The sequence below is a fragment of the Lutjanus erythropterus genome, chromosome 13 (genome assembly GCF_056507025.1).
Source record: "Lutjanus erythropterus isolate fLutEry1 chromosome 13, fLutEry1.hap2, whole genome shotgun sequence".
Taxonomy (NCBI): Eukaryota; Metazoa; Chordata; class Actinopteri; order Lutjaniformes; family Lutjanidae; genus Lutjanus; species Lutjanus erythropterus.
Window position 1 is genome coordinate 38,903,985 of NC_139329.1, and position 26,388 is coordinate 38,930,372.

General features: G+C 39.9%; 1 protein-coding gene across 1 annotated transcript in view; it reads right to left on the bottom strand.

Moving 5' to 3' along the window:
- The window catches only part of grm8b (glutamate receptor, metabotropic 8b), a 157,257-nt gene that overhangs the window by 12,499 nt on the left and 118,370 nt on the right, over positions 1-26,388 (bottom strand). The window contains exons 8-9 of the mRNA XM_084733618.1: positions 15,809-15,948; positions 12,861-13,796 (exon numbers count right to left, since the gene is read on the bottom strand). Of these exons, the coding sequence (XP_084589744.1) occupies positions 12,861-13,796; positions 15,809-15,948 (1,076 nt within the window). The remainder of the gene's footprint in view (positions 1-12,860; positions 13,797-15,808; positions 15,949-26,388) is intronic.

Sequence of the window (26,388 nt, forward strand, 5' to 3'; positions counted from 1 at the left end):
GAGCTGCTGCTGCTGCTGCTACTGTAAATGTCAGCGTCCCGCTCCAGATTCACCGCCTGATTGGTTCAACTTCATCACATTTTAGTTGGAGTTTATGGTCAACACAGCGGCCAGCAGGGATTTTTGTCCTTCCTCATACTGATTCTGATACCTGAACTTTGTAAGATGGCCAATATGGACGGCCGATTTGATACCAGTGCATTAACCCTCTGTAGTACAGTGTTGCCTCTTGGTAACGTACCAATTTTTGAGCCTTTGCATCTTCAATTATGCTACAATACTTTAAAAAAGAGGCTGGACTCCAAGGAAACTAATAGCAGTGTTTTCATTTGTCACATGACTCTCTGGAGGAATCCCTTTTTTGTAGCCTTCCACTCCATCATCATCTCTCCACAAAAATGATCTGAAAACGTCTTTTTCTGTCACTTTACAGTCGACACGAGATTCTGTTCATATTAATAGAGTAATGTAGAGTAATAGAGTAAAATGTTTAATTGTTTATTTGATAACTGCACCATTAAGAATTCCCACTGTGATATTCTTTTTTTTTTAAGTTTATATACTGTTCAGCCAATATAAGATAGGGTGAAAGATGCATTTATAAGTGACTTTTAGATCATATAACTTTGCTATTATTAAACATTTAAGAGAGTTTGGATCAAAAAGAGTTCAAACCAAACATGTTCAGTGTTACAGGAGGGTATAGGTGCAGCTCCCTCCAGCACCAAACAGGAATCAGCAAACCAGGTAGTGACTTTTGGTAACGGCCAAAAACAAACTCCTCAAGCACCGTTACAAACAGGATTAACGATGAATTAACAGTTTTATGAGTTGTGTTTAATTCGGTGTGTATCTGATGCACCAGCTTGCACTTATTTTAGTGATAAATCTTCATTTTTGAAACAGTTTGCTTTTTATTCCCACTGTTCTCTCCTACTGACACTACTCTGCACCCTCACTTTCAGCTGTTACAAGGCTCCCGTAACTGTGAACATAAAAAAAATAAAACATTCAGCGTGTTGGTGATGTTTGTCAGTTTAAATCCATCAATATTAATTTGCTTGTGAGCTCTGAGCGTTTCAGTGAATATTTTACAGAACCGCAGACACTCACTCACTCCACAAATAGACCTTCAGCTTGTTAATAACGTGTTGAGAGTCTGACAAAGTGACAGACGAGTGGATGATGAGTTAATTATACTGAACAGGACGACAGAAACCCTCCGCTGTCTTCTTCATCGACTGGACGAACAACCTCCTGAAATCTTCAAGCACAGATGACGACGTGCAGCGGGGACAGGGATCAATAAATGCTCTGTTTCAGAGCAGCGTTTTAACAAAACATTTTAATGGACACCTTTATTAAGTCACTCTCATGCCCACCAAGAGACAGATAGGAGGTTTACAACAGTAAAGGCTGAATATACTTCACCTCCTCACAAAAGTAAATTATCTACAGCGCTCACACTGACTTTACCAACAGGCCGATCAGGGGTTCTCAATTTTTTTGTGGTGGAAACACTCCCACAAAAACAACTAAATATAAAAGTTCCTTACAGTAGTTTTAAATTATGTAATTCTTCAAACTTATGTTTCCAGTAGACTCTTTGAAAATGTCCTCAAAGGGCTTCTTTTATCACAGCCAACGTGCCGAACATCCTGATGCACAAACACACTGAAGATGCTGAATCTCTGTAGTTTGAGCCTTGAGATGATGCATCATTCTACACAACATCAAACAGACAAACAAACTCATCTCAGTGGGCATTACAAAAAAGAGAGGAAGAGTGATGCATTCATCCCATGAAGGTGACCTCTTCCTGTTGCCTCACACCTTCCTCAAGGTGGAAATAGGCGGAGCCACATCTGACAATTAATTGCAACTTTCTGAAGACAATCCAACAAAGTAAGTAGCAGGTGTGAGGAGGCCGGGTTTGAATATCTCTCCATCTATCTCTAATCTAAATTATGAAATGAGAGATGATTCATGACGTCAAAACACACAAAAGACAGAGTTGTTGGCGAGAGATCAGAGAAGCAGTGAGCATGTTTTTTCACTGTTGTCCAGTGTGAACATTCAGAACAGATAGAAACACTTTAGATCTAATCGGACCACCTCTGTGTTCTGCGTTCTCCCTGTATCTCATGAGAAGAGTGAAAAAAGCAACAATAACAATACAAGAAAACTCAATTTGAGGAAGAAGGAGCGAGAGGAAGAGGCGACTACTATGAAACAACAACAGACTCTCAGGAGAGAGACGCTGCAGCCACATGCTGCTCCCAGCGGTGAAGGACGTATCACAGCTTTGACGTACAGCAGCTGCAGATTTAGACCTTATTTCAACAGCAGTGTAAAGGATTTGTTGTTTATATGATATAGAGATTGAATGAGTGCAGAGACATCCTCACTTGAGGTTCATTAATGTACCCAGGGTTAGGGTTTTTTCTTCAGTGATTGGTTGTTGGAACTGAAGTGAGCTGAAGGGAACAGCTGGGCTGATTTAGACTGAGAGAGGCGCTAAAAGTACGTTCATAACTGACTGTTAGACTGTTGAAATTTCAAAATAAAAGTCTCTGAACAATGTCTGAACATGAGGAATGAGACATTGAGGAAAAACTGATTCACATTTTAGAAAGACAGAAAAGAGAAAACCAAGTAAAAATCAAACAGCTGGAGATTTCGGCTCAGTTTGTTTACGAGCAGAAATCAAAGGTAAGAAAAGCCTGAAGTCACGTCGGAGCGGCTCTTAAAAGCTAAATGTCAACAGGCAGGAAATAGACCTCATTCAAAGCTGCAAATACGCAGGAGGTCAGAGGTCAACCTGTTCATTTAGCGAGGGATCAGTGCTGTTGATCGACTGTCAGTTTGGCCTTTTCACTTGCTGTTACTCCCACTCAGCTGCTCCGAGTCTCAGCCAGGTTCAGTTTATCGTCTTCAATTAAAACCTGCAGCTGCTGCACTCAGATATCCAGAGTGAGGAGATAAACACCTGATCCTGATACAAAACAACAATAATCTGTCTGTAATTTTGTTTTAGATGCATTAATGTGTGTTTTTCGAGCAGATTAAGAGATCACATGTTAATACCAGCTGGAATCAGGGTCTTTGTCCTCTCCATGAGCTCTAATTTTGCTGCACTGTAACACGTCTTGGCAAAAATTTATGCAAACTCTCAGAGCAGTTCCAAACTTTTTAGCCTGTCTGGTGAATTATTCAGAAACATTTTAACTTTCCTCTCAGCCTCCAGAGCTCTTCGTCTCCAGACTCCTCCAGATTTATTTGACTGCTTTTTTTTCATCCATCAACAGAAAAGTTTTATTCCATAATGCCATATATCCTCTTTGGAGAAAAATAATTTCCTGGAGTTTCATCATCATCATTTCTCTGACATACAGCCACTGTAAAGCTGAAGGTAAAAAACGGTATCATTTTGTCAACAAGGACTCTCTGCTCATCTGCTCCGGTTTTGTGCACTGCAATAAAAGGAAGAGGAAATTTTACAGACAAATGTATGTTTGAGATTAAACTAAAATTTTAAATTACTCAGACGTGACCTGAGTGTTTAAGAGATCGACAGAGATTGATGTTGAGTCGAGCTTTTCCTCGCTTTGATCACATCAAGCTTGAAAAATGCAGATTTATTGATTGCAGGCCTGGAGGAACACCGAGGCACAGCGACAGCCTCGTACCTTTTCACTGAGTGAGACTTGTATTGATATTAGAGAGGTTAATGATCACTGTTTCCTTTTGTTTGTCCCCTGTTTACTAAATGAACTGCTCAATTAACCAGCCAGTGATGGAACGTGACTCAGTGCATTTTCTCAAAGTAAAGTTCTTCATTATTTTCCTTTTCTGCTTCATTCTTCTTCCACTCCACCACATTTTAAATGCAAATATTGTAAAATTAAGATAAAGTCTTAATGAAGTGTAGTAGCTGTAGTCTATAATGAAAGCTTCTTGAATAAATAACTAAAATTAGCTCGTGCTTACATGTCAATGCATTAGAAATAATAATCAATAATATAAGGAATCATTTTGTATAGTGAATATTTTGACATATGTACATTTTGCTGATGATACTGAACTATTACCAGTGTAAAAATACAGAAGTTACTGAATGACTTTAATGTAAAGATTCCAGCTTTCAGTTTTCTTTAACTGCATTCAGTGCTGAACCTCTGACTGAATCTTCAGCACTTTCTCTTCAACTTCCTTCAACGACGACACCTTAACTTCACTATTGATCATTTTCACTTCAAACGATATTTCCATCTTCACTCATTGACAAAGCACTGAATCTGAAGAAAAGTGAATATTGACTTTAACATAAATAAGAATTTGTGAAGTATATGAAATGTAAAAAATAATCAAATATATGCTGCCTGATAATTAGTCCAGTGAAATAATTCATTTTAAATTCAATATTTAATCAGTAGTCAGTGTCCATCCATTTCTTTCCGTCTTGCTTAATCCAGAGTTGCATCACCATGTCTTGTTTTAAAATTATGGGAGTCTGTGACGCGTGCCATCATGTCTAAACACTGTCTGCACTCGTCCCACAGAGGCTGCAGCTGGAAATTGTAAGTTTCATTTCGTGCATGCTCATATGAACACATGTTTATAACAGCACAACGCTGTTATCTTTTCTGAGCTGCAGGATATAAACACTGTTGCACGCCAGCGTTAATCAAACGTAATAAATAGTTGCGTTTCACTCTCACTTCTGTCAGGTACAAAGTCACAGAACAGCCCAGGAAGTGGCTGCAAGCAAGCAAGACAGAGACAGTGAGACAAGAAATGCACTGCAAGACAGACAGGCTGGACAGAGATGCACTGTACGCTAGCGAATAGATTTAATATTACTGTTACCTGCTGACATCAGACTTGGAGAAGAGAACACAAGTCTACCCAACTGCTGTTCTTGCAGTTCAATCTCTCTTTTTTTTGTGACCAGAAGGATACTTCTGCTTCAGCGTCTTTCAGTGACGTTGGAAACATTGACACACAGTTTGACACGAGGAAGAGACAGGGCCCTTTTGTAATTTGTGGGGCCATATGCAACCTGCTCAGTGTGCACACAGGGCAACATGGCTGTACTCATGATTACACTTCAATTTACACCTCCACTTCAATAGCTATTATTCTCACTTCACCTGATACTTCGTCTTTCTGCATTTAACCACCATTTTCAGTGCCATTTTAACTTTCTACAGCAATTCACCTTCAATCAGCTTTGACCTTTGAACCTTCAGTTCATTCAACACTTTCACTTCAGCTTCATTCAGTGCTGACTCCTGGACGAATCACTTCTACTTCAGGAAAAACTTCAGACTCAACATGTTAAGATAAATGTTTCAATGGCAGATTTTCAGCAGTGAGGACATGAACATTTTACTCTTAATGCAAGCAGTACAAACTACTACAAAGCAGCAAAAATAAAGGAAGCTGTGCGCCTATTGTTTCCAGAAGTACAATAAAATCAACGCTGATTCTCATAAACATTTTACTCCAACCGCTGTCACTGTCACACTTCAGCTTCAACTGACGTTTCAACTCGTTTCAGCACTTTCACTTCAACTGATCCTGCAAATCTACTCAGTGATTACTCTTAAAAAAACTCTTTTCATTCACTGATAAACTTAAACTAAAACTTCAATCTCATTTAGAAAGTTAACATGTTTTAAACTGTCATTTAAACTTCAACGTTTAGCATCTCTTTCAGGCCTTCAGCTTCGGTAAAAGCTGTTTTCTGACACCTTCATCTTCAGCTCATCATTTCCATACAAAGATATTTTAAAATCATCACTTATCGAGGCAGCAGAACAGTTACGGGCTGAATGGTTTTGCTGCATAAATCAACTCAGACGTTACTGAAAGTGGACGTGGATTTAATTTTTAAATGTTGTCTTGATGAACAGGTGTTTATTGATTCACCTGTTCTGATTATGTGAAATCCACCACATTATTCACAGGTTTACGGGCCGGACGGGTCAGTTTGTGCTGCAGGAGTCAAACAGAACACACAAACAGTGTTCAGTGAATAATGAATAAGAAGGCCTGGGGTGTTTGTTGTGTTTCTCTCCACAACAGTGTGGAAGCTCCAAGGTCTTGAAACAAACAGTCTGTCAGCTGTGTGATTAGAAAAACACACAATAAATTTCAGTTTCCTCTGTATAATGAATGAGGAAATGTTCTTCTGAGTCAAATGTATTCTGTCTCTGGCTGCAGTTTTCAGTAAAAACTTGAGATCTGTTGCAGAAGAAGTGGCTTCTGTCTGCAGACATCTGTTCTGTGAAGCCTCGGGGTAAAAGCGCCGCCGGCTGCTTGATGTGACACCTCACTCTGTTTTGGGGACAGTGATGTAATCTTCATCTGAGCATGTCTGAATGTTCAGGCCAAATCTGCTGCGTTAGTCATTTCTCTGGGTAAAAATAACCCAAGGTAAAACTGAAACCACTGTCGGACATTTCTAGTCCTTATCAGAGCAGAAGAAACCTGAACGTGTCAGATACTCGGTCGTTCTTCAGGCTGTGTAACAAAATAACCTGAGCTGAGGTCTACCAGCTTTTTAGGGCTTTTGGTGCCCACTGTCTTCCTCTCCCTCTTTATCAGCAACTGGAACTGGTTCAGGTGGGAGTTAAACTTCCTCATATCCAAAGAGCTGCCTGAAACTATTTTGGCTGGACTACTTTAAACTTTAAAGTTTAAAGTTTTCTCAGCTCTGCACTCTGGGAAAGTCTTGTCTTTTTCCTTTGTAGGTCAGCGTGGTCCTTCAGCCACATGTTCAGGGAGGGACTGTAGACCCTTTTTAGTGTTAGAAGATGGTCTCTGGTGTCAGATGTGGACGTCCTTCTTGGTCTTTCTTTCCTTTATCTTTACCCAGGTCCTCTGCGTAGACAGCTGAATGGCTGGTTTATGGACAACCATTTTGAAGAATCAAGTTTTTCCAAGGGTTGCCATCTTGGTTTTTTGCAACCATGGCATGTGCAGTACTGACGAGAGAGAGAGTGGCAACTGGGCCAGAGCGCTAAATAATGTTTCTGGAAACTTTTAAAGCAAAAAAAGGCAAAACATTAACTAGGTATGCAGAAGTGGAGAAGATTCTGAATTCACCGATTCATCAGAAATCAGTTTTCTAAATGTCAATTAACATGATGTTAACAAAAGTACTTAATTTTCTCAAAAGGCAGCGGTTGCAATCATGTTTTGATTTACTTCCTAAATAACTGCGCTTGTGAGATGAACAATTAATGTACTGTAGGGCTGAACAAATTTTAGCAAAATTGCAATGTGGCAATTTTCAAATAGCAGGATGTGCAATATTCGTTAAAGGCTAAATGTGTGTCAGAGTACAATTTTAAATTGCTGCAGAGGTTCAGGACTTCAGCAAACATCTGTTTCTTACAGATCCCTGAAAAAAACACAGCATAATCATTTCAATGTGTTTTTTAACGAAAGTGAGAATAATGATGTGAAAATGATCCTTTCCTCTAATGTTGCAAATCATATCGCACTTGCAATATCAGTCAAAATAACTGCAATTAGGTATTTCTTCAAAATCGTTCATCCCTAATGTACTGTGAATACTTTTCACGCCATCACCCAGAGAGCGGATCGGAGCAGTGAGCAGCTTTAACAAACCAAATCGCTCTGTGTTCAGTCTGTTCAGTCTGATTCACCTGAAAAACTCTGTACCTGCTCTACATCCTGGACAGCGATGTGTTTAAAAGCTGCTCTCCACTGCTGGAGAGAGAGTGCAGTCCACCTCCCCCTCATCTTGTTACTCTCATACAGGCAGGAGACTGTAGGATGCTTTCAAATTAATTAATCCATTAATTAATGAAGTTTATGTCTTCAAATAAAAAGGCTGTGGACCATTTAATTGCAAGTTATGTTTCATATTGTATTTCAGGGAAACCGGAGAAGAGACTGAAAATTGTTCCCTTTACTCTTCATTCAGTCAAGAACAGATTCTGAATTTAATCGGACAAAATGAAATGGAACATTTGCATCATGTTTACGTCTAAACTCTGCCAATTCTTGAGGTTTTGTTGAGGACGGCTGAACGTGAGCAGCTGCAGACAGATACGATCCAACTGACTAACCGTGGCTGAAAAACTCAAAATTCTGACACGTCAAGATGCATCAAGAATCTTTTGTCATTGCATCAGAATTCTCTGAATCAAAATTGAATCAAATCATGAGGTACCAAGAGATTCTTACCTCTAGTAGTAACAGAATCTTGTTCCATCTTTGATCAGCACCGCCTAGTTTTACAGTTTGATCTGACTTTTGCGAGACTGTTGGAAACCATGAACACGAAGCCTGGTGATCGTGATCTTTTCATGGATGTAAGAAGCATTTTTCTCGTATTACAGCTCAACAGTAAACTAAATGATGTTTCTGAAAACATTTTAAGTGAGAAATAGACAATGTAGTAACAGAATCTTGATTCATATTTGATCAATACAGTCTAGTTTGACAGTTTGATGTTGTACTGAAGGACCTCACTAAGAATGACTTGTCAGGTAGTTCCATCCTAAAACGTAGCCTGCTTTATTATCTATTTTACTCTAAATGGGACCATAATTTACAGAATGAACATCATGCTGCATTAAAAAAGACTCCAAACTTGGGATTCAGTCCACAAACTCATCAGGAAACTGTTTACTGAGGTCATAAATCTAGAGAGAAGTCGGGTTTTTCCTCGTAAGACTCCATACAATCGTACTTCATTTTGCAACCAGGAAAGTCGCCCCCTGCAGTCATTGCGGTGGAAAGAGACATGAAGACACATTTTTGCTGATTAAAAATGTTTCAACTTGAGCACACAGGCACACATGTTCAGTGTGTCTGTTGGTAGCTGGTTTACAGCTAACATACAGCGGTTACATCGGCTGACTGATTATGGAAAAAACCCATCCACTGCATCTCAGACTGTCACAGCAGACAAAACAGTAGAGACTGTCAGCAACCTAAAAATAACTCAGCACAATTAGGAGGAGGAGGAAGAGGAGGAGAACAGAAACACCATCCACTGAAGAGCACAACAGAGACGAAGCCTCAGTCTTTTATTGTTGATAAAACGCTCATGAGTCTGATTTATAGATGTGTCACTGAACTGATTTGAACTTTTTTATTGGTCTGCTGGTTTGTGGATCTTAAGGTGAGGAGTAAGATAAAGCTGCACAGAGTGGTCAGAGAGGACCTCTAAGATCACAGGGTCCAAGCTCAGTCTCTTCACTCAGTATGACAGACACCTGATCAGAGAGACCAGGCCGATCCACCTTCTGTCCTCTGGGTCCCTCGGTTCAGAAGCTCAAGGCTCCTTCATTCCTGAGGACGTTATAGTCCATGCTACGTTGCACAGTTTCTGATACCATTTATTGTATATTGGACATTTGTATATAACAGGCATTTTGATACTTTATTTTGCAATTGCATTGTAGTGATCTCCTGATATCATTATTTATGTCTGATGTCTGTCTTTAAAGTGATACTTTCATTTTTTTTATTTTCTTCACTTTTATGCTCAGACTGGAAGTCAAAGGAAGAATTTCACTGTACAGGGAAACTTGTTTTTAACTGTGCATATGTCAATAAATGCTATGAACCTGAACATCTTCTGTGGTTTCACTTTCACTTCACCACCTTCTACTTGCACCATTTTAATTCACTGTGTAATTATCTCTGTTGCTGCTAAATGTACAGTATTTTTCTCAAATAGTTATTATTTACAGTGGTGCAAGTACCTGTTTACAACCACTCAAATTACTGTAATTGAGTCTTTTTTGGGTGTACTTGTACTTTTATTCAGTCTTTTACTTTTAGTTACCTGCATGTAAGTATGCATTTTTTATTATATAATCTACTTAGTTACTTAAATGTATAGTTGAATCTTGAGCTCAATTTGAATTAGAGGAGGAAGTTTCTAAGTAAACTGTGGGTGTGAATGCTGGCTATTGAAAAGCTGATGCTAAATTGCATTGCTGGTTTTAAAAAATTGAATAATATCAAGAATGTATGAAAGATGTTGCATATTTAAAGACTTGTTGAAGAGCTGATGCCAAACAGAATTGGTGGCTTTAATAATTTTGTATGTAGAAGCAGCTGAAGAAATATGAAGTGTCAGAATAGTGGGAAATGGTCTAATTCATACAAATGAAATTTAAAAGTTGAATTAGCTTCATAATGTATTAAAGATGTGGGACATTATAAGGTTTGAATGGAGTGGAATATGGACAAGAAGAATCATTTTCATCAGGATCATGGAAAGTGTGAACATCTTATATTTCCATCTCGACAGAGCAAACCCCATCTGGTCCGTGCAAAATTTCATGGCAATCCATCTAATAGTTGTTGAAACATTTCCCCCAAAAAACAAAAAAAAAACTCATGGGGGAATTTATTGGGAAAAATCAAGGGATCCCCAAAGCCAGAGGACGTCTTCCTCTGGGCTCCATGCATGTTTCAACAGTTCATGGCAATCCATCTAAAATGAGTTTGGACCGACCAGCCAGCCTACAGACAGAACAACAGTCGCCATTTTACTGATGTTTATCTGAAACATCCCAGTTTGTTGCTAACGGTTACAACTTAAGCTCCTGCAGCTGGAAAAGGGCGAATTGTGTCTTGGTACAACTTTTGTCTCAGCTTTTAATCAAACTTGTTGGCATTATGCTTTTAGGAAAGACAAATGTGAAAATCACTTTGACTTGATGTTCAAAGGATGATTTTAGTAACATTGTGTGGACGTGAAGTCTGACCTGTCCTAAACTCTTCAGATCAGCCCCATGTTGTCCAAATCAGAGTCATTATCAGTTTTGTGGAGTTCTTGCTTAAAAAAAAAAACTTCATCTTCATCTTCTCAGTAACTGAACAGTAGCAGGAGAAAAGACTGACAAACTATATTTAGAGGAAATCTCAGTGAATCGCTCCACCTGTCCTCTAGATCTCCCCACAGACATGATAATGAGCAAAATCCTCCATCTGGCAGCTCACTTACAGCAAACTCAACCCAAAAACTGTTGTCTGAATGTGCTAAATTTAATTCTGCTCTAATTAGTTTTGTGTTGAGAGGCTGCAGAGCAGACTGGGCTTGCGCCTGTGGTGATCAGAAACTAATCAATCATCAATCAGTAAGTCAGAAGAGTGTATGAACTCTGGTTCACAGAGTCAGACTGTCTTTAAAACCAAGTAAAGCTCTGTGTTTAACCTTTGAAGAGACAGAAAACAGTGAATTTTAGCTTTAGGTTTGCTCAAGCAGCCAGCTTTCAGTTTGGACAAATTTACTGACTATTAGCATTTAAGTGTGAGTGTTCACAGCACTCCAGAAGTCCAGTCCTCATTAAGCTTTAGTATTTATAAAGTCTTTCTAAGAGATACACTCAGTATCCAAAGAGTGAGTAAACGGTGAGATTGAATCTATGCATTTAATGCATTTTAGGATTAAAAACAGTGGGTAGATGATGTGCGGCGTCTGTGGATCAACTCCTGCTGTAAGCCAGTGCTTTGGTCAGGTGCTGATTGGAGAATTGACCCAGCACAAACATTTTTGATGCAAGCACGAGGAGATCATGCAAACTCCACCCAGAAAAGCCCTGCCCGATTCAAACCAAATCGGACCGTTGTGCTGTGAAGCCAAAGTGCTAACCATCGCGCCAGTGTGGCACAGTACAAGCTAGTACTAGCTAGCATTTGGCACATCTGTAAAACTGTTGACAGGACAAGTCGAACTGCAAATAATGTCTATAATTACTATTTCTGTTATGAAGTTTTGATGCATGGAAGTATTATATTTGTAAAAATTTCCTTGATGGGAGAAAAGCATTTTACAAATCTGTCTATGAGCCAAACGGGAACTTGTGGGTGGAACCAGCGTTACAAACACTGCTGTGTATATTCAGTGGACCACATACTGCAGATGTAATCCCAGAAAATAGAAAACTGGCATATGCATCAGTTGAGCGATTCTCAATAGACTGAATAGTCCACTATCCTGTTCCTAAAGGGATAGTTCACCTAAAAACGAAAAATCCGTCATTATCTACTCACCCACATGTCGATTGAGGGTGGGGTTTATTTGGTTAGTCTGCGAAACACTGCTGGAGTTTCACAGGAAACAAGCAGTTGGGACTTTAGGAGACTTGGATAACACCAGATGAGCAGCATGGAGGTTTTTTATGTTGTTTTTTGTTTGTTTGTTTGTTTTTTTCCATTTTCCTGTGAAACTCCAGCAGTGTTTTGTGGATTAAAAACTTAAATCCAACCTTCAAACAGCATGAGGGCGAACAGATAATGACTGAATTTTCATTTTTTGGGTGAACTACAGTAATACAGATGGTAAGGATGCTTACTTTTTTTTTTTTTTACCAGAGATCAGTAGAGTTTCAGTCTGATAGTATGATCTGATGTAAGTAGCCGTCAAATGTGTATTAGATCCTTTGTAAGTGTTTTACTTTTACAATCAGCTTTTTGATCAACTCACAAAGCTAATGTTAATAATTTACTAACTACTTGTACAATCTGCCAGAAACATTTTCCATGTCAGCTGGCGAAATCAACATTCACTGGATAAAAATGACACACTGCTTTGGTTTACTTCTATGTGAAATCATTGTTTCAAAAATGACTAAAATAAAAATAAAATTGATTCAAGATGACATGAGAGACTCCATCACAACCTGACCTTCAACCTCACAAACTGCAGGATTTCAACATGCTGTCATCAGTGTCACACAAAAACATACAGTACGTGAGTGTGTGTGAGTAAATATAGATGCTGCTGACAGTGTGTGTTTCCATTTATGAAGGACTGAACATTACATAAAACATGTCAGTACATTATTTAGCTCACTCACCCGCTCCGCTGACTGCGCCGTGCCAAAGAAGATGGGGATGAAGGCGAGCCAGATGATGCAGGTTGTGTACATAGTAAATCCAATGGGTTTGGCCTCGTTGAAGGTCTCTGGGACACCGCGCGTCTTGATGGCGTAAACAGTGCATGTGACCATCAAGAGGATGCTGTATCCCAGCGAGCAGATGAGCGACAGGTCGGAGATGTCACACTTGAGGACGCCGCGGGCGTTCCCGGGATCCTGCGTGCGCTGCTCACCGTAGTCCACGAAAGTGTGCGGCGGGTCGGCGGCGAACCACACCAGGACACCCAGCAGCTGGACTGAGATGAGCGAGAAGGTGATGACCAGTTGAGAGGCTGGCGAGATGAAGCGCGGCGCCGTCACCGCCTTCTTGCCCTGCTCGAAGATGCGGTGGATGCGGTTGGTCTTGGTGAGCAGCGCGGCGTAGCTGAAGCACATGCCGAGGCCGAGGAAGATGCGGCGGAAGGAGCAGACGACGACGTCAGGTGCTGCGATCATGGGGAAGGTGATGATGTAACACAGGAAGATGCCCGTCAGCAGCACGTAGCTCATCTCCCGCCCCGAGGCACGAACAATGGGCGTGTCATTGTAGCGGATGAAGGTGACGATGACGAACGTGGTGGCGATGATGCCCAGAACAGAGATAAAGACGGGTAACAGCGCCCAGGGCGAGTGCCACTCCAGCTTGATGATGGGGATTGGCTGGCAGCCTGTGCGGTTCTGGTTGGGTCTTTTCTCGTAGGGGCAGATCTCGCAGGTGAACTCGCTGGCCTGGAAGTGGTACCCTTCGCAGCGCTCGCAGTGCCAGCAGCACGGGACGCCCTTCACCACCTTCTTCCTCTCGCCGGTGCGGCAGGGCAGGCTGCACACCGACGGTGGCAGGGAGGGGTCACCGGTGCTCCACTGCAGGCCCTCCATCTGAGGGGAGGGAGGATCAACATCATCTTCAAACTGATCTGAACAAACAGCTCAGCAACATCACAGTTTAACCAATATATCAATATAAGGTATATTAAACGGTAGGTAACCATAGCAACAGTAACTGATGCTTCAGGCTCTGCTAGCTGACTGGTGAAACTAACCTCAATATGAGTTAAACTGACTTCAAACACACTTTAAACATTATGTTTTAGGGTCATCCTTTTCCTGTGAACACAATATCTTAAGAACGCCTTGATGGAATTTCTTCAAACTGATTTGATTTTGGTTGGTCAGAGCTCACAAAGCTCACTGTGACCTCGCGTCCAATGTGCTCTCGTCAACACGATATCTCAGGAGAGCTTGGAGGGAATTTCCTCACATTCGTCACAAACGTCCAGTTGGACTCAAAGATGAGCTGATTGGATTTTGACAGTCAAAGGTCTCTGTAACCTCACAATGTTTTAGTCTTAGCTCAATAATCCATACTCTAATTATGACAGAATTTCACACTAGCAGTGCTGGAAAGTAATTACCTACACCTAACTAGTTACATTATAAAATAAATGCATTTGTAATCTATTACCATTACAGAGAAAAATTTAATCAGATTAGTGTTTCTACTGAAAATATTGGTGATTACAAAGAGGTTGCAACCAAGTATTCTTTTCTGGTTGCCTGGTGGAGATCTGCATGATTTATTGATTACATTATGAAAAAGAGACTAAAAATAAGTATTTTAAGTACTTTACAAACTCATACGCTGTTTGAAGTTTTTTGCGGCTCTTGACAAGACAACTCCTGCTTTTTCCAAAAAGTGAGAAAAACTCAGATTACTGGCTTTTTAAGAAAACTCGTGTTTCTGTTCGGCCACTGCTGCAGGGCTTCAGACATGACTTAAATTATTTTTATCTTCTATGGAGCAAACAACGTGCTTGATTTTGCATTTTGTGGACCTTTAGTTGAGATTGGTCTGTCAAACTGTTTAAAAGGTCAAGAGTAAACTCATCATGTTTCGTAATCAGCCTCTTTTGGTTTGCTAATTAAAGCTGCTGTAGGCAAAACTGTCCGGCTGATCTCTCTGGTGCCTCGTTTCACTCCCACTCAACCAACAAGTTTGAACGTCCGCGGCTGCTGGTACTTCGCCATTAATACTTTAAAATAGGAAAAAAAGCAACACACTTTTTTGAATAAAAACTTTTAGTACAGAAAAGTATAAGAAATCAAAGAGTTGGTCCGTTTCAGTGAGATTCCACAAACTCCTCCAGTGTTTTGGGGATCTGGTTGCAGTAGGTGATCTGGTGCTGCCAGGCACTTGAGTCAGTCGCCCTGAGACAATAGCCAATAGGAACGCCCTCTCTCTGAAGTGACCTGTGATTGGCCAAAGTCCCCCATCACATTTTAGATTTTCTCAGGCCTGAAAATGATCCGAAAAGGAGGTGCAGAAGGCTCGTTTTCTCTTTGACCACTTGAGTTACAGTTAGCTTAAAGTTTTTATAAAAGCGTCTGCGGCGTAGGTTTTGTTTCAGAAATATTTTGATACTGGAAATATTTCAGAAATATTTGGAGCATCAAACAACACATTTCCTGCATTCTGGTGATTTTTTTCTGTGCCAAATTGTGACTTAACTAGCTATGAAGCTTTATGACAGGCAGGCAAGATTACCTTGAGATTAGTTAGGAAACTAGCAGGCAGCACTCCTAAAACCAAAACCCCAAATAAAACATTTTATGGCAGATAGTAACCATTGTTTTTGAGGATGCATATCGCCACCACGTACAATTAAATTAAACAATTGTTGGACCAACTTAAAACAATTAAATCAACTGGTAACGCAAATGATTTAAGCAAACAAATTAGATTACATTAGATTAAATGTGTCACAGTACCAGAATTGCTTTGAAATTGAAAAGAAAACTTTTTCATCTCTTTATTCACACACATTTTTTTTACTGTCTCTCCACATTTCACACTTCACAACATCAGACAGGCTACTATTATTGGTTCTTACATTTAGATGCAGCTGATTGGTCCAGTGTCCAATGACCTTGTACTCTGCCGTCGACCTGTTGTTGATCTGATACTGGAAGATGTCATAGCGTCCGGGAGCGTCGCCGTTCTCGTTAAAGGTGACCGGAGTCCCTGCACTTCCTGTGAAAACACACAGAAAAGAACAGCTGGCTCAGATGTTGCTGAGAAATATTTATTTAGGCGTCTCTTTTAGCTGGGAAAGCAATTTTACATCACCACAGCAGCCTCCAACAGGTCAGGGTGGAACACTGTAATACGAGAAACCAACATCTTTGTTATCATCACGCTGTTTTTAAGTTTGTGAGGAGTAAATTCTTGATGCTCAACCACTTGTCCCTCACTCTTCTATTTGTCTGAACTGCTCCATCCTCATCGGCACAAGTGAGAAGAACGTACTCATTTTTCTAAATTGAAGCTTTCAGACTGATTCCTGCACATGAAACTCAAAGTGCTCCTTCCTCTACAGTTTGAGAAAAACGTGAGACGCAGAACAAACAGTTCAGTCAGACAGCTCATGTTTACTGCAGCAGCAGAACATAGAGTTTGGGTTCTAGGCTCCGACCTCATCACTCCTCACAGATTATGTTTGCACAGAGATATAGAGGAGTCATGAACACGTATCTTGGACCTCGTGTTGGAGCCTGCAGGTGGATGCTGAGGTGGTTCAGGGGACTGAATGGACAGGAAATGACAGTGATGCAAAGCAGCAATGGCAGAGGGAGAGATGGAAAGTTTTAGCAGTTTAAACAGACCGCCAGATTGGAAAGGTGCGTTTGGTTTGTACTACAGAGAGTGAGGCGTGTCACGTGTGATTGCAATGCAGCTCAAGTTGACTGCCTGAACCAGCCTGCAGGTGCAGCTACATTTATCCCACCAGTGGATGTTGGGGGTGAAAGTTCTTATTTTACATTCATTCTGTAACTTACATTTTTTTTTATCACACACACACACATCTAAAGTAATTTGTGTTTCAGTGTCGCGCTCCCAGAAATGTGGACAGAAGAAGAGTTGCTTACTTATTCTTTGATCAGTTGTCAGGCCACGATACACGTGTTGTACTGTATTTATAACAAAATCTCATTTCTGTATCACAAAGTCTTCACCCTCTGTGTTGTCTTCTGAAGCTGTGAGCGCTTATTTCATGTAGTTTCTCTTGAGTTTCCTCTCAGCCTGACTCATCTTATCACAGTTTCCCCGCCGCCTCGTCACCGAAACAACCACACAAACGTCTTGTTGCCATATTGACTAAGTCCCTCCTGGCAAGTTAGAATCTCATGCTGTCTGACGCTGTTCACACTTAGCCATCAGTTTAACAATAATAAAACTTGTGAAAGCAAGATGCAGAAACATTTTCATCTCCACTGGTGACCTCGGTCAGACCCAACTGTTCTCCTGAGCAGTGCAGTAAAAAGCTGCACAAACAAACACTGTAGTGAGATGAGAAATAATAATATTCTGAGGTTTTGCATACTCCGATTCTTCTATGAAGTGGTTTCCCACCTGCTTAAATAATAAGCTCCTTTATTCCCTCTAGTTCTTATTAAGTTTGATTCATTCATCTACGACTGATAATAGTCCATGAAACATCATTTCAAGAGTGTGTAGCTTCTGTTTTGTGATGTATTTCTGAGTGAAACTGTGGGACATAATTTGATTTGAAAGTTGAAAAGTGGGCATGTTTGTCTGAAAAATCATAGATCTGTGACATTTAAAGTTGAGGATTGATTGATGGGCAGATGTCACTATATTATTGGTTAAAATTTGTTGGTTCAGGCCTATGTAAGCACATGCCATATTTTGGTTTAAAGGAAGAAATGATGATTGGAAGATTACAAAGAAATTCTTTGTAGGGTCTTATTTTGTTAAACAGATGCACAATATGAGCGGGGATGTGATCTAAAAGGGTTTCAAAAGGTGTTTTTTCCTTTCATCTCAACTTGAACAACATTATTTTTGATCTTTACAGATTTTCATTAATAGATAAATGTATTTTTAAAGATTGTTGTCATCATTTCGCACCAGTTTTGTGTGACAAGTTTAATTTACAGTCAACAGCAATGAAGACAGAGGAGAGGAGAGAATGGAGAGAAAATGAGAATGATCTGCTGAGCGTCCCTCATATGGATTAATAAAAGTATTCTGACTCACTGGCAATTATTTCAGTTAGACCTCTCCTCCATCAGTTACCGTTTTAAAAGTCTCTGTCGCTGCGTCCAACCTGCACACTGGAAATACAAGTTACCCTAAAGTAGGGGTTCAAAACTGTTTGTAACTTAAGGTTTACTCCTCAAAAATTAAACTGCAGGGGTCACCTTCCCAAATAAATGAGACAAAAGCGATAATATGACGAGAAGAGCAGAAGAAGTAACTGGGCTATGACGGTATTTCACCACATTCAACGCTGTGCTTCCTGCTCAGTCACCGCCTGCCGTTATAAATCCAGATTTAATACATTCAGGGTCAGATTTCCTCATCACACGCTCTGGAGGTTTTTATTCATGTGAATTCTTGAGCACATATGGAAAATAACTAGCTTCATAAATTATTCTAAAAATCATTTTAATTTTAATCTAACCATTTGGCAGTGCCGTTGCCTTCAAGGCCCACTAGATGGAGCTTTGAGGCTCATCTGAGGGCAAATGTTCCACAGAAACAAGTTCCTCTGACACTGTTCTGCCGGTCCATCTGCATCCTGGGATCAGTGATATCCAAGATGATTGTGATTGGTTTAAAGACATAAAAACATGCAAAGCTACGACAGGATAATAATGTATGGAGCCAGATCTCTCTCCGCTGACACGAGACTAATAAAAGAGTAAAGAATAATGTTTGCTGCAGGCAGGAAACGTTTTCAGTGCTGCTAACACGACCTGGGCGCCTCGGATTTTGGATGCTTGGACTGTCTTGTGTTGAAAGAACTCAGAGTGGAAAAACGTCCAACATCATTAACGCTTTTTTTCTTCCTTGACATACGAGCCTTCTGTGTTGGTGACAACAAAGTTTACACATGCTGACAGACAGTAATCATGGAGGAAGAGTTACTGCTGGCTGTTGCCAGATAAATGGAGCTTTGTGATTTTAGCAACAGTAGTTAGCAGGGTTTTAACAGAAAACAGCAGTCTGGAGACAAATTAGTTAACTTGTTTTCATTCATATACAACATAAACTATCCTAATAACTTATTTAACTTTTTTTTTTTTTTTCTCAAGTTAACGTGAACTGACTTTCAACGTCTCCCTGGGTGAGCCGTCCCGTGATTTCTCCTCTTTCTCAGGGTTCCACATGGATCTGTTCCCCTGTGTCTGCCTGCACATTTTTAATGCTCAAGTAGCTCAGGTACAGATCTGATCTTTACTTCACAGTAAAATCGCAATTAAGCTGAGGACAGCTGATTCATTGGTTGCCTAGCAACAATAAAAAAAAATGCAGCGCAATTAAACAACAGCTTCAAGATAAAGAGGCAGTGCTTCATGTTTTGCAACCTGCCAGAAGCGCTCTGTGGCATCGAGGCATAAATCATACCAAGGTAAATAAATGCTGCTCACATTGTTCTTCGATGTAAATGTACATAGTGTATTCTAACAAAACAGAACTGATATATCCACAGATTAAAAAAGTGTGAATGTATCCATAAAGCATTTAGACTGATTGTTCTAACTACCTCGGGGTTGTTTAAGACAAAATCTATCTTTAAATATCATCTATGTCTTCATTCATTTCTGCGATGCAATAAGGAATCAAATTTTAAAGACCAAAATGTTGGATTACAGAGTGTTTAAACATACAAATAAACACTCGGCTGTTCAGTTAATCCTCCTGAACTTGTTGTTTTGTTTTCACATTGACTCTCTGGGTTTCTTTTTCTTCCAGCTGCTGTATTCACTGTATTGTGTTGTTCTCGTACAGTAGTTCTGTATTCCTCGCCACAGGGCAAATTTAACATCGGGGACGGCAGAGTCTCGAACTTGAAGCGGATTAGTTTAGAGATGCTGAAGCCGAGAGGAAGAGCAGCAGATTGGAGTTAAAGAGCAGAACAACAACAACGACAACAACGGAAAAGAAAACAGATTTATAATGAAGTGTGTGGGCGCCGGTTTGATTCTATCCTGCCCCGATTTCCTTCTTCAACATGAATAAAACCATCACAAATCACATCAGTGTGGCGGTGAGTCACCAAAGCTTGCCTCAGGGTGTGTAAAAGCCCTCCCCCCATCCACCACCACCATCACCACCTCGTCCTCTCCATCCCCCACTTCACTTCACTTCATTTGAGAGAATCTGTGTGTTGATACAGAATTAACATCCTCGCTCCACATTATTTTCAAACATGGTAATCATGATAACTCTTTGGTGACACGAGCTGCAGCTTTGTCATTAAACACAATAAGACGACCCACAAACAAACAATCTGCTCTGTAGAATAAGGCGCAGACGTTACAGTCAAATCCAGGATAAAGAGCTCCTCGAGTCTCTTAAAGGACCAGGCCGATGGTTACATGTGCTTTCGCTCATTTGCTTTTCAAACTGAGACTTGAGGCAAAGATTCTATGTGAGGTGAAGGAGACACACCACTAATCTAAAAACAACAGAACGTTAGTTATTTTTGTTGATGTCCCATATAAAGACACTTCAGAACTTGCCTGAGAATCATCATGTCTTTAAGTTTTTTTCAGTATCAAAGTAATCCAGTAGTTCTCTGTGTCTGGGTAGCTACACTGCAAACAGGAACACAGCCTAATTAAATAGTGAAAATTGGCCAAAATGTACACAAAGATTGGCTCAAGTTGTACAGCAGCCTAAAGCCAACCAACTGAATCCATGGCAAACAAGTATGCTGGGTTCCATTTACCTCGGGCGTCAGAGCAGTAGAGTTTTGCTCTAACTCTGTATTTTGCACATACAAACACTACAGCAACATGCCTGCAGATAGACGTTGGACAGTACTGTGTGGACACGACCAATTTAATGAGATACAAATAAACAGTTTATTACTACAGTCTTGATGCTGGGGTTGGGGTTGGTGAAATTCTTCAGACTTTCTGAGTCAAAAATCCGACTTCAGGATGCGTTCCAGTTGAAATGGAACTTTGAACTTGTGACCTCCCAATGGAACGCACCATTACACCTTTTTACATCCTGCATAGCATTATGGGAACAGTAGTTCTAAACTTTTGCTTGTGTTGCCCAATACTAAGACTCAGAATGTGTGGTTCCTGCGATGGATGTATACCCAACCACTGACAGATGTTCTGGAGAAATTTCCATTTTCCTGCTCCCTGGTAGTTGAACTCTTTAGCTCATTCTGCTGCCCCCAAGTGGCCAAAGAATCAAGTAATGCAGGTTTAATTTATGCACCAGTTTCCATGAGTTTGTTTTGGATCATCTACAGCCCCAACTTGGGTTTTAGGTTGAGTCTTGGATAGTAAGAAATTGGACATGAAACTTTTAACCAGGTCATCAAAATTGTTTAACGTCATCTGATATCTATAAATATCCACAATAGATTTAAAGAAATCAGTCCTTCAGTTAGTACAAACCAAAGTGTAGGTCTGGTGGATGGATATCGCTGTTCTTAGGTGACAAAAACTAAAACGTGTGAGCATCAGCTGTGTGATAAAGACAGCTGTGGTGAGGAACCAACAAGAATGACACCTTTGTCAGCCTCTGTAGAGTTCTCTTCACCCACACTTGTTTTCACTGAGACAGTCCCTTGAGATTTAAACCATAAATACTCATTCAAGGTGTTGACTGACTGCCTGGCTGTGAACTTTATTTCCAGGCTGTCAATACTTTTCCGGAATCAGTGATGTCACAGCTGCAGTTTGTCATCAGATCTGAGCAGAAAGAGAGCCGATGCTCCATTAATCCACCTGTTCGATCTGAATGGATCCGACAGCAGCAGCAGCAGCGGCGGCAGCTCTTCTTCACCGCGCTGACAGGAAGCGTGTGAAACACAGCAGAGCGATGCCTCCGAGTTTTATTGAACCGGTGTCCTGTATCTATTGTTTCCGGGGACCTTGGCGAACGGCGTAGGCGGTCAGAGCTGCAGTCTGGCAGCTCGTCTATTCACCAGTGTGATAAAGCCTCTGCGTGTACACGTTCACCCTGCAGCCTCACTCTGGCTGCAGCTTTACATTATTCAGGTTCTTTCACTCCTCGTCTTGCTTCTGTTGATTTCACACATAATTACCTTGATGTTTTTTATTCTTCATTCCCTTCAGATGTCTTGGTCTCACGGTGAGGAAAGTATTTTGTTCATTCAAGCTCAACAAACCTGACGAAAATCTGACATGTTTTTTACAAAATTGTTGACAGGTCAGAATTCTGATAATGGAGATCACAGTGGGAGACTGTTGATGTTGTTCTGAAGAGGAGAGTTTGTGATAACAAATACACTGAAATCACATTTAAGCTTTTCAGAAAGAGTGACAGAAAAAAAACCTCACTGTGATCTGGAAGATGTTTTGTGGTCTTATTTTCAATGACAACAAGCTAACGCATGCTCGACAAGTCACTAAGAGTCACCAAATGATGAGTTATTGCACACTAAACTGACACGAAGTCAGGTGATGTATGCAGGAGGTCAAACACAACAAGACTTTCACCGAGGAGACTGCTGATCAACACTCATCTGAAGCCAAAAGTCAACGTTTGACTTATTTTAACTTAAGTTAAAGCCTCTACCAGGAGTTTTTCACTGGTAAGGCAGCCCATCCTCACCACAGAAACACACATGTTGGTCACAAGTGTAAGCAGCTTATTCCAACTGACATGGCCGTTAATTGTTAGGCGACGGCCCGGAGTTAAAATAATAAACAAGAGTTATAAGCATTTGGAGGAGGTGGGTGGACAGATGGCTGAAATAAGCACGGGACTTCAGAGACAGAGTTTTGAGTCTATTGTGCATCAAAAAGTAAACATAAAGTTATGTTAACTTTGAATAACTTAAAATTTTGTTATGGATGTGACGTCCATCGCATCACTTCCATCATGACTATAGATAACATAGTTATTTTAACCCAAAACCACAATCTTTTCCTAAACCTAACCAAGTAGGTTTTTTTGCCTAAACTTGACCAAACTGACCATTTTACAACGTAAACTATACTTGTTTTTAGGGTATGTCACTGCGCAAGTGACATCACTTTTGTCACATGACATACGTAATGCAGTAAATTTAGCCCAAACCATGTCTTTTCCTAACCCTAACCAAATACTTATTGTGACCAAACCTAACCAGACTGCAGCCATCTTACAATGTAAATCAGGTGAGTTATGTCACGTGACGTACTAAGTAGTTAAGGTCTGCTAAGCTTGTAGTTGCCGGTCCTCTCCACTGGTAATATATGTCATGTGGGGACTAATTGACGAGCAACCTATACTGGCCTTTAGGTATGAGGACGTTTTATGAAACAGTCTCAGTTTAACTCTCAAGTTTCTATATGACCTACATAAGGAAACAAGACTATCATCACAAAGATTGGTTATTTTTTACATAGTTAGTTATTCTTAATACCTGCCAATGGGTCTGATTCCTCTTGAGATTAGATAAAAAGAGCTTGTGTTTACATTTTCCCAGGCAAAGTTACAGCAAGGAGGATTTTTATTTGAATAATTTTTATTTCTGACATTATATTTTAGCTTCAGCTTTAACCTACTTCACATTCACAACTTAACTTATTTAACTAACACATTATTTGAACCTATTTAGTACCTAAACCTAATCAAACTGTGACCATTTCACAACATTAATCATATGACAGCGATGGTCATGTATGATAGACTTTCAGAACAAAAATCAGCAAACAACCAATGAACGTGAAACTCCTGAGAGAGCGAAACTCCTGCACACTCACATCATCAACTGATGAAGTGTGACGCAGACTCGCAGCAGAGAGAGAGTGTATGAATGTGGACACAACGTGATATAAAATCTTTATTTGATAATGAAGCCTAACTTGTATGAACTACACTGCAGACTGGAGTCTCTGTTCTGTTACAGTGAGAAACAGTCAGATAGATCTTTGCTACCGTCACCTCGTCTGCCTGGTCTCCCTCTTCATCTCCAGTTCTTATGCATTATGGTGCATCCATTTGAACTGGAAAGTCGGAAATTAATTTTTATCTGCGTGAACTAAATTTTGAGCTTTCACTTGGTAAGTGTGAAAAGTGCACAAACACTGCCTGTTGCTGATACCCGTCAGTGGTCACATATCGTGCCAAATGACCTATTCTGTCATCCAAAGTGTCAAAAAGAAAAAGAAAAGAAAATTAACTCTACGAGTACATACTAAGTCAGTTAAATCTTTAAAAGGTTCTTTCAGTTTCAGCCTTCTGTCCACACTATAGATTTTGGCATTTATCTCACCAAAAAAGTGGCATTTTCCAGCAGTCTCCAGAGTAAGTAAAACTTAAAATACCAGCTGGGTGTTTTAATGGAGAAAACTTCTGCAAACTTTCGTCTTCAGCCTGCCCAATCACATTCAGTTAGAGAATAAAGGAACATTTTGTTCTGTCTAACTTTCTCCGTGATCTTATTTAAATGTCAGTATATCTGATCACACAGTGAAGCTCCTATCATTGTTCTGAATTTGTACTGATTTTGTCAGACAACGTTGTGATTATGAAATCATTATTTTATCACCGCAGAGGAGCAGCTTGGGGATGATGGCTGGTTAACAGGTAGTATTAATGAGACAGGATGAAATCATTATTGTTTAAGACACATTTTCACACATGTCTGTATTACAGCAGGATGGAGGTGACCACAGAGAGGAAGAGGGGACTGATCAGAGCTTTAGTCTGTCCAACACTCTGTACCAGATTATGGCGGCGGTTTTGTCAGCAGTTTTGTTGTTTGCAAGGAGAGTGATTTCAAGAATTCCAAGCTATTTAGATATTTGCTGAAAAGTAGAAAAATAAGGATTTGCCAGTTGCTTTTTGTAAATGCAATCGTTAGTTGATTGTTGAGTGAAGTTTTGGGTTGGTAAAGGCAGTGCCAGGCACAGCAAAATAATGCAAAAGTACTGAGAAAATACTGCAAAAATAAGAATTTATGGATCCTTGTGGATGCAGGCACCAGGACTTGTGGTGTGTTGTGGGGTGATGACTGAGAGGCATTATCTTTGTTTGAGTCTTTGCACTGTTTCTTGTGTACTTTGCCTTTAAATTCTCAAATCTGTCAGTGTGGACATAGAAAACAACCTGGAAACACTGTGGACACAATTTTCTCTACAAATGAAAGCTACATTTTAGAAATAAGAAGGCTGTGTGAGGATATAATCCAACTCTGCAAGAAGCTCTTTCTTTCAAGCTGCTATTGAATTAATGTCAAATTAGAAAGTGGAAGACAGTGGCTCATAGATAACAAGCTTTAATGCATTTGGGTAAAACCAAGTCAATCCAGTTTGGAACTAAGAAGCAGCTGTCGAGGACAAACATGTTGAAAATGTTCAACATTCAGGAATCATTTTGGAGGAGAAACTCTTTTGTGAACTTTGTGAACTGATGCTAAAATACTATCAAAAAGCGTACAGTCATCACTGATAGCATCATTTTGATTATGCATGTTCTGCTTGGTACAGTGATAAACTGCAGGTGATGCGAAATTATATTATACAGTATTTATTAAATGCAAACTTCAAACTAGCAGTGGACAATACCAAACGTTTTAACTCCACACAATACTAAAAACGTTTTGTCACAATTTTATTAAGACAGACAGATTTTTGTTTTATTAAATGGGAATCTATTTTTTCTGATTTTTAGGGAAAAGATGCAAATATGAGTAAAATAAAATAAAAAATGTTTGTGCTAGTAAGCATTAAAAATAGTCTATTTTACAGAAATACTATAATAATGATAATAAAATTAATAAATTTCTTTGTGCGTTTGTTCAGCCTTCAGGATGTGTTGATGTGTTATTTTTTAGTTCTTAAATTATGGTGATGTGTCTTTGGATTTCAGGAGTTTTCTTTGTTTTCTAACATCTTGGGATTATGTCTGAAATAATCAATCACCAACTCATCCATATTTATCAAAATGATAAAATACCTGTACTTTCACAAAGTTTTTTTTAATGAAATCTGGCTGCTGCACAGAGAGAAACTGCAAAAAACCTGTAAACTCTACAATATTCTGTGGGGGAAAAATGGTTAATTCATTTAGAACAAAAGCAAAGGTGCAGTTCCAACAATCAGGATCAGTGATTGGTTATTAAGCAGTCACATTCACAGTTAATTCACGTTTGTGTCTGGCTGCTGATTGGGTGAAATGCTGCTGCAGCAGTGAAAGTTAGATACAGTGCTGCCAGCCATCGACCACCGAGCGATCGAAGCCCTCTGTGAGGTGGGAGGTGTTGGTGAAGTTCTTTTTTTGACATGTGGGACAGAAAATAAAGAGAAGCTGTTGCTGCTGCTCACTGTCTTCTTCCTAAACCTGCTCAGACGAACCCGTCTGACTCACCAGATTTTAGGCTGTTGGTAAGGCAGAGAGATAAAACCTTATTTTCAGATTGTTTGAGTTTTTCAGTTTAAGTTACGGTGTAAAGCATAAATAAAC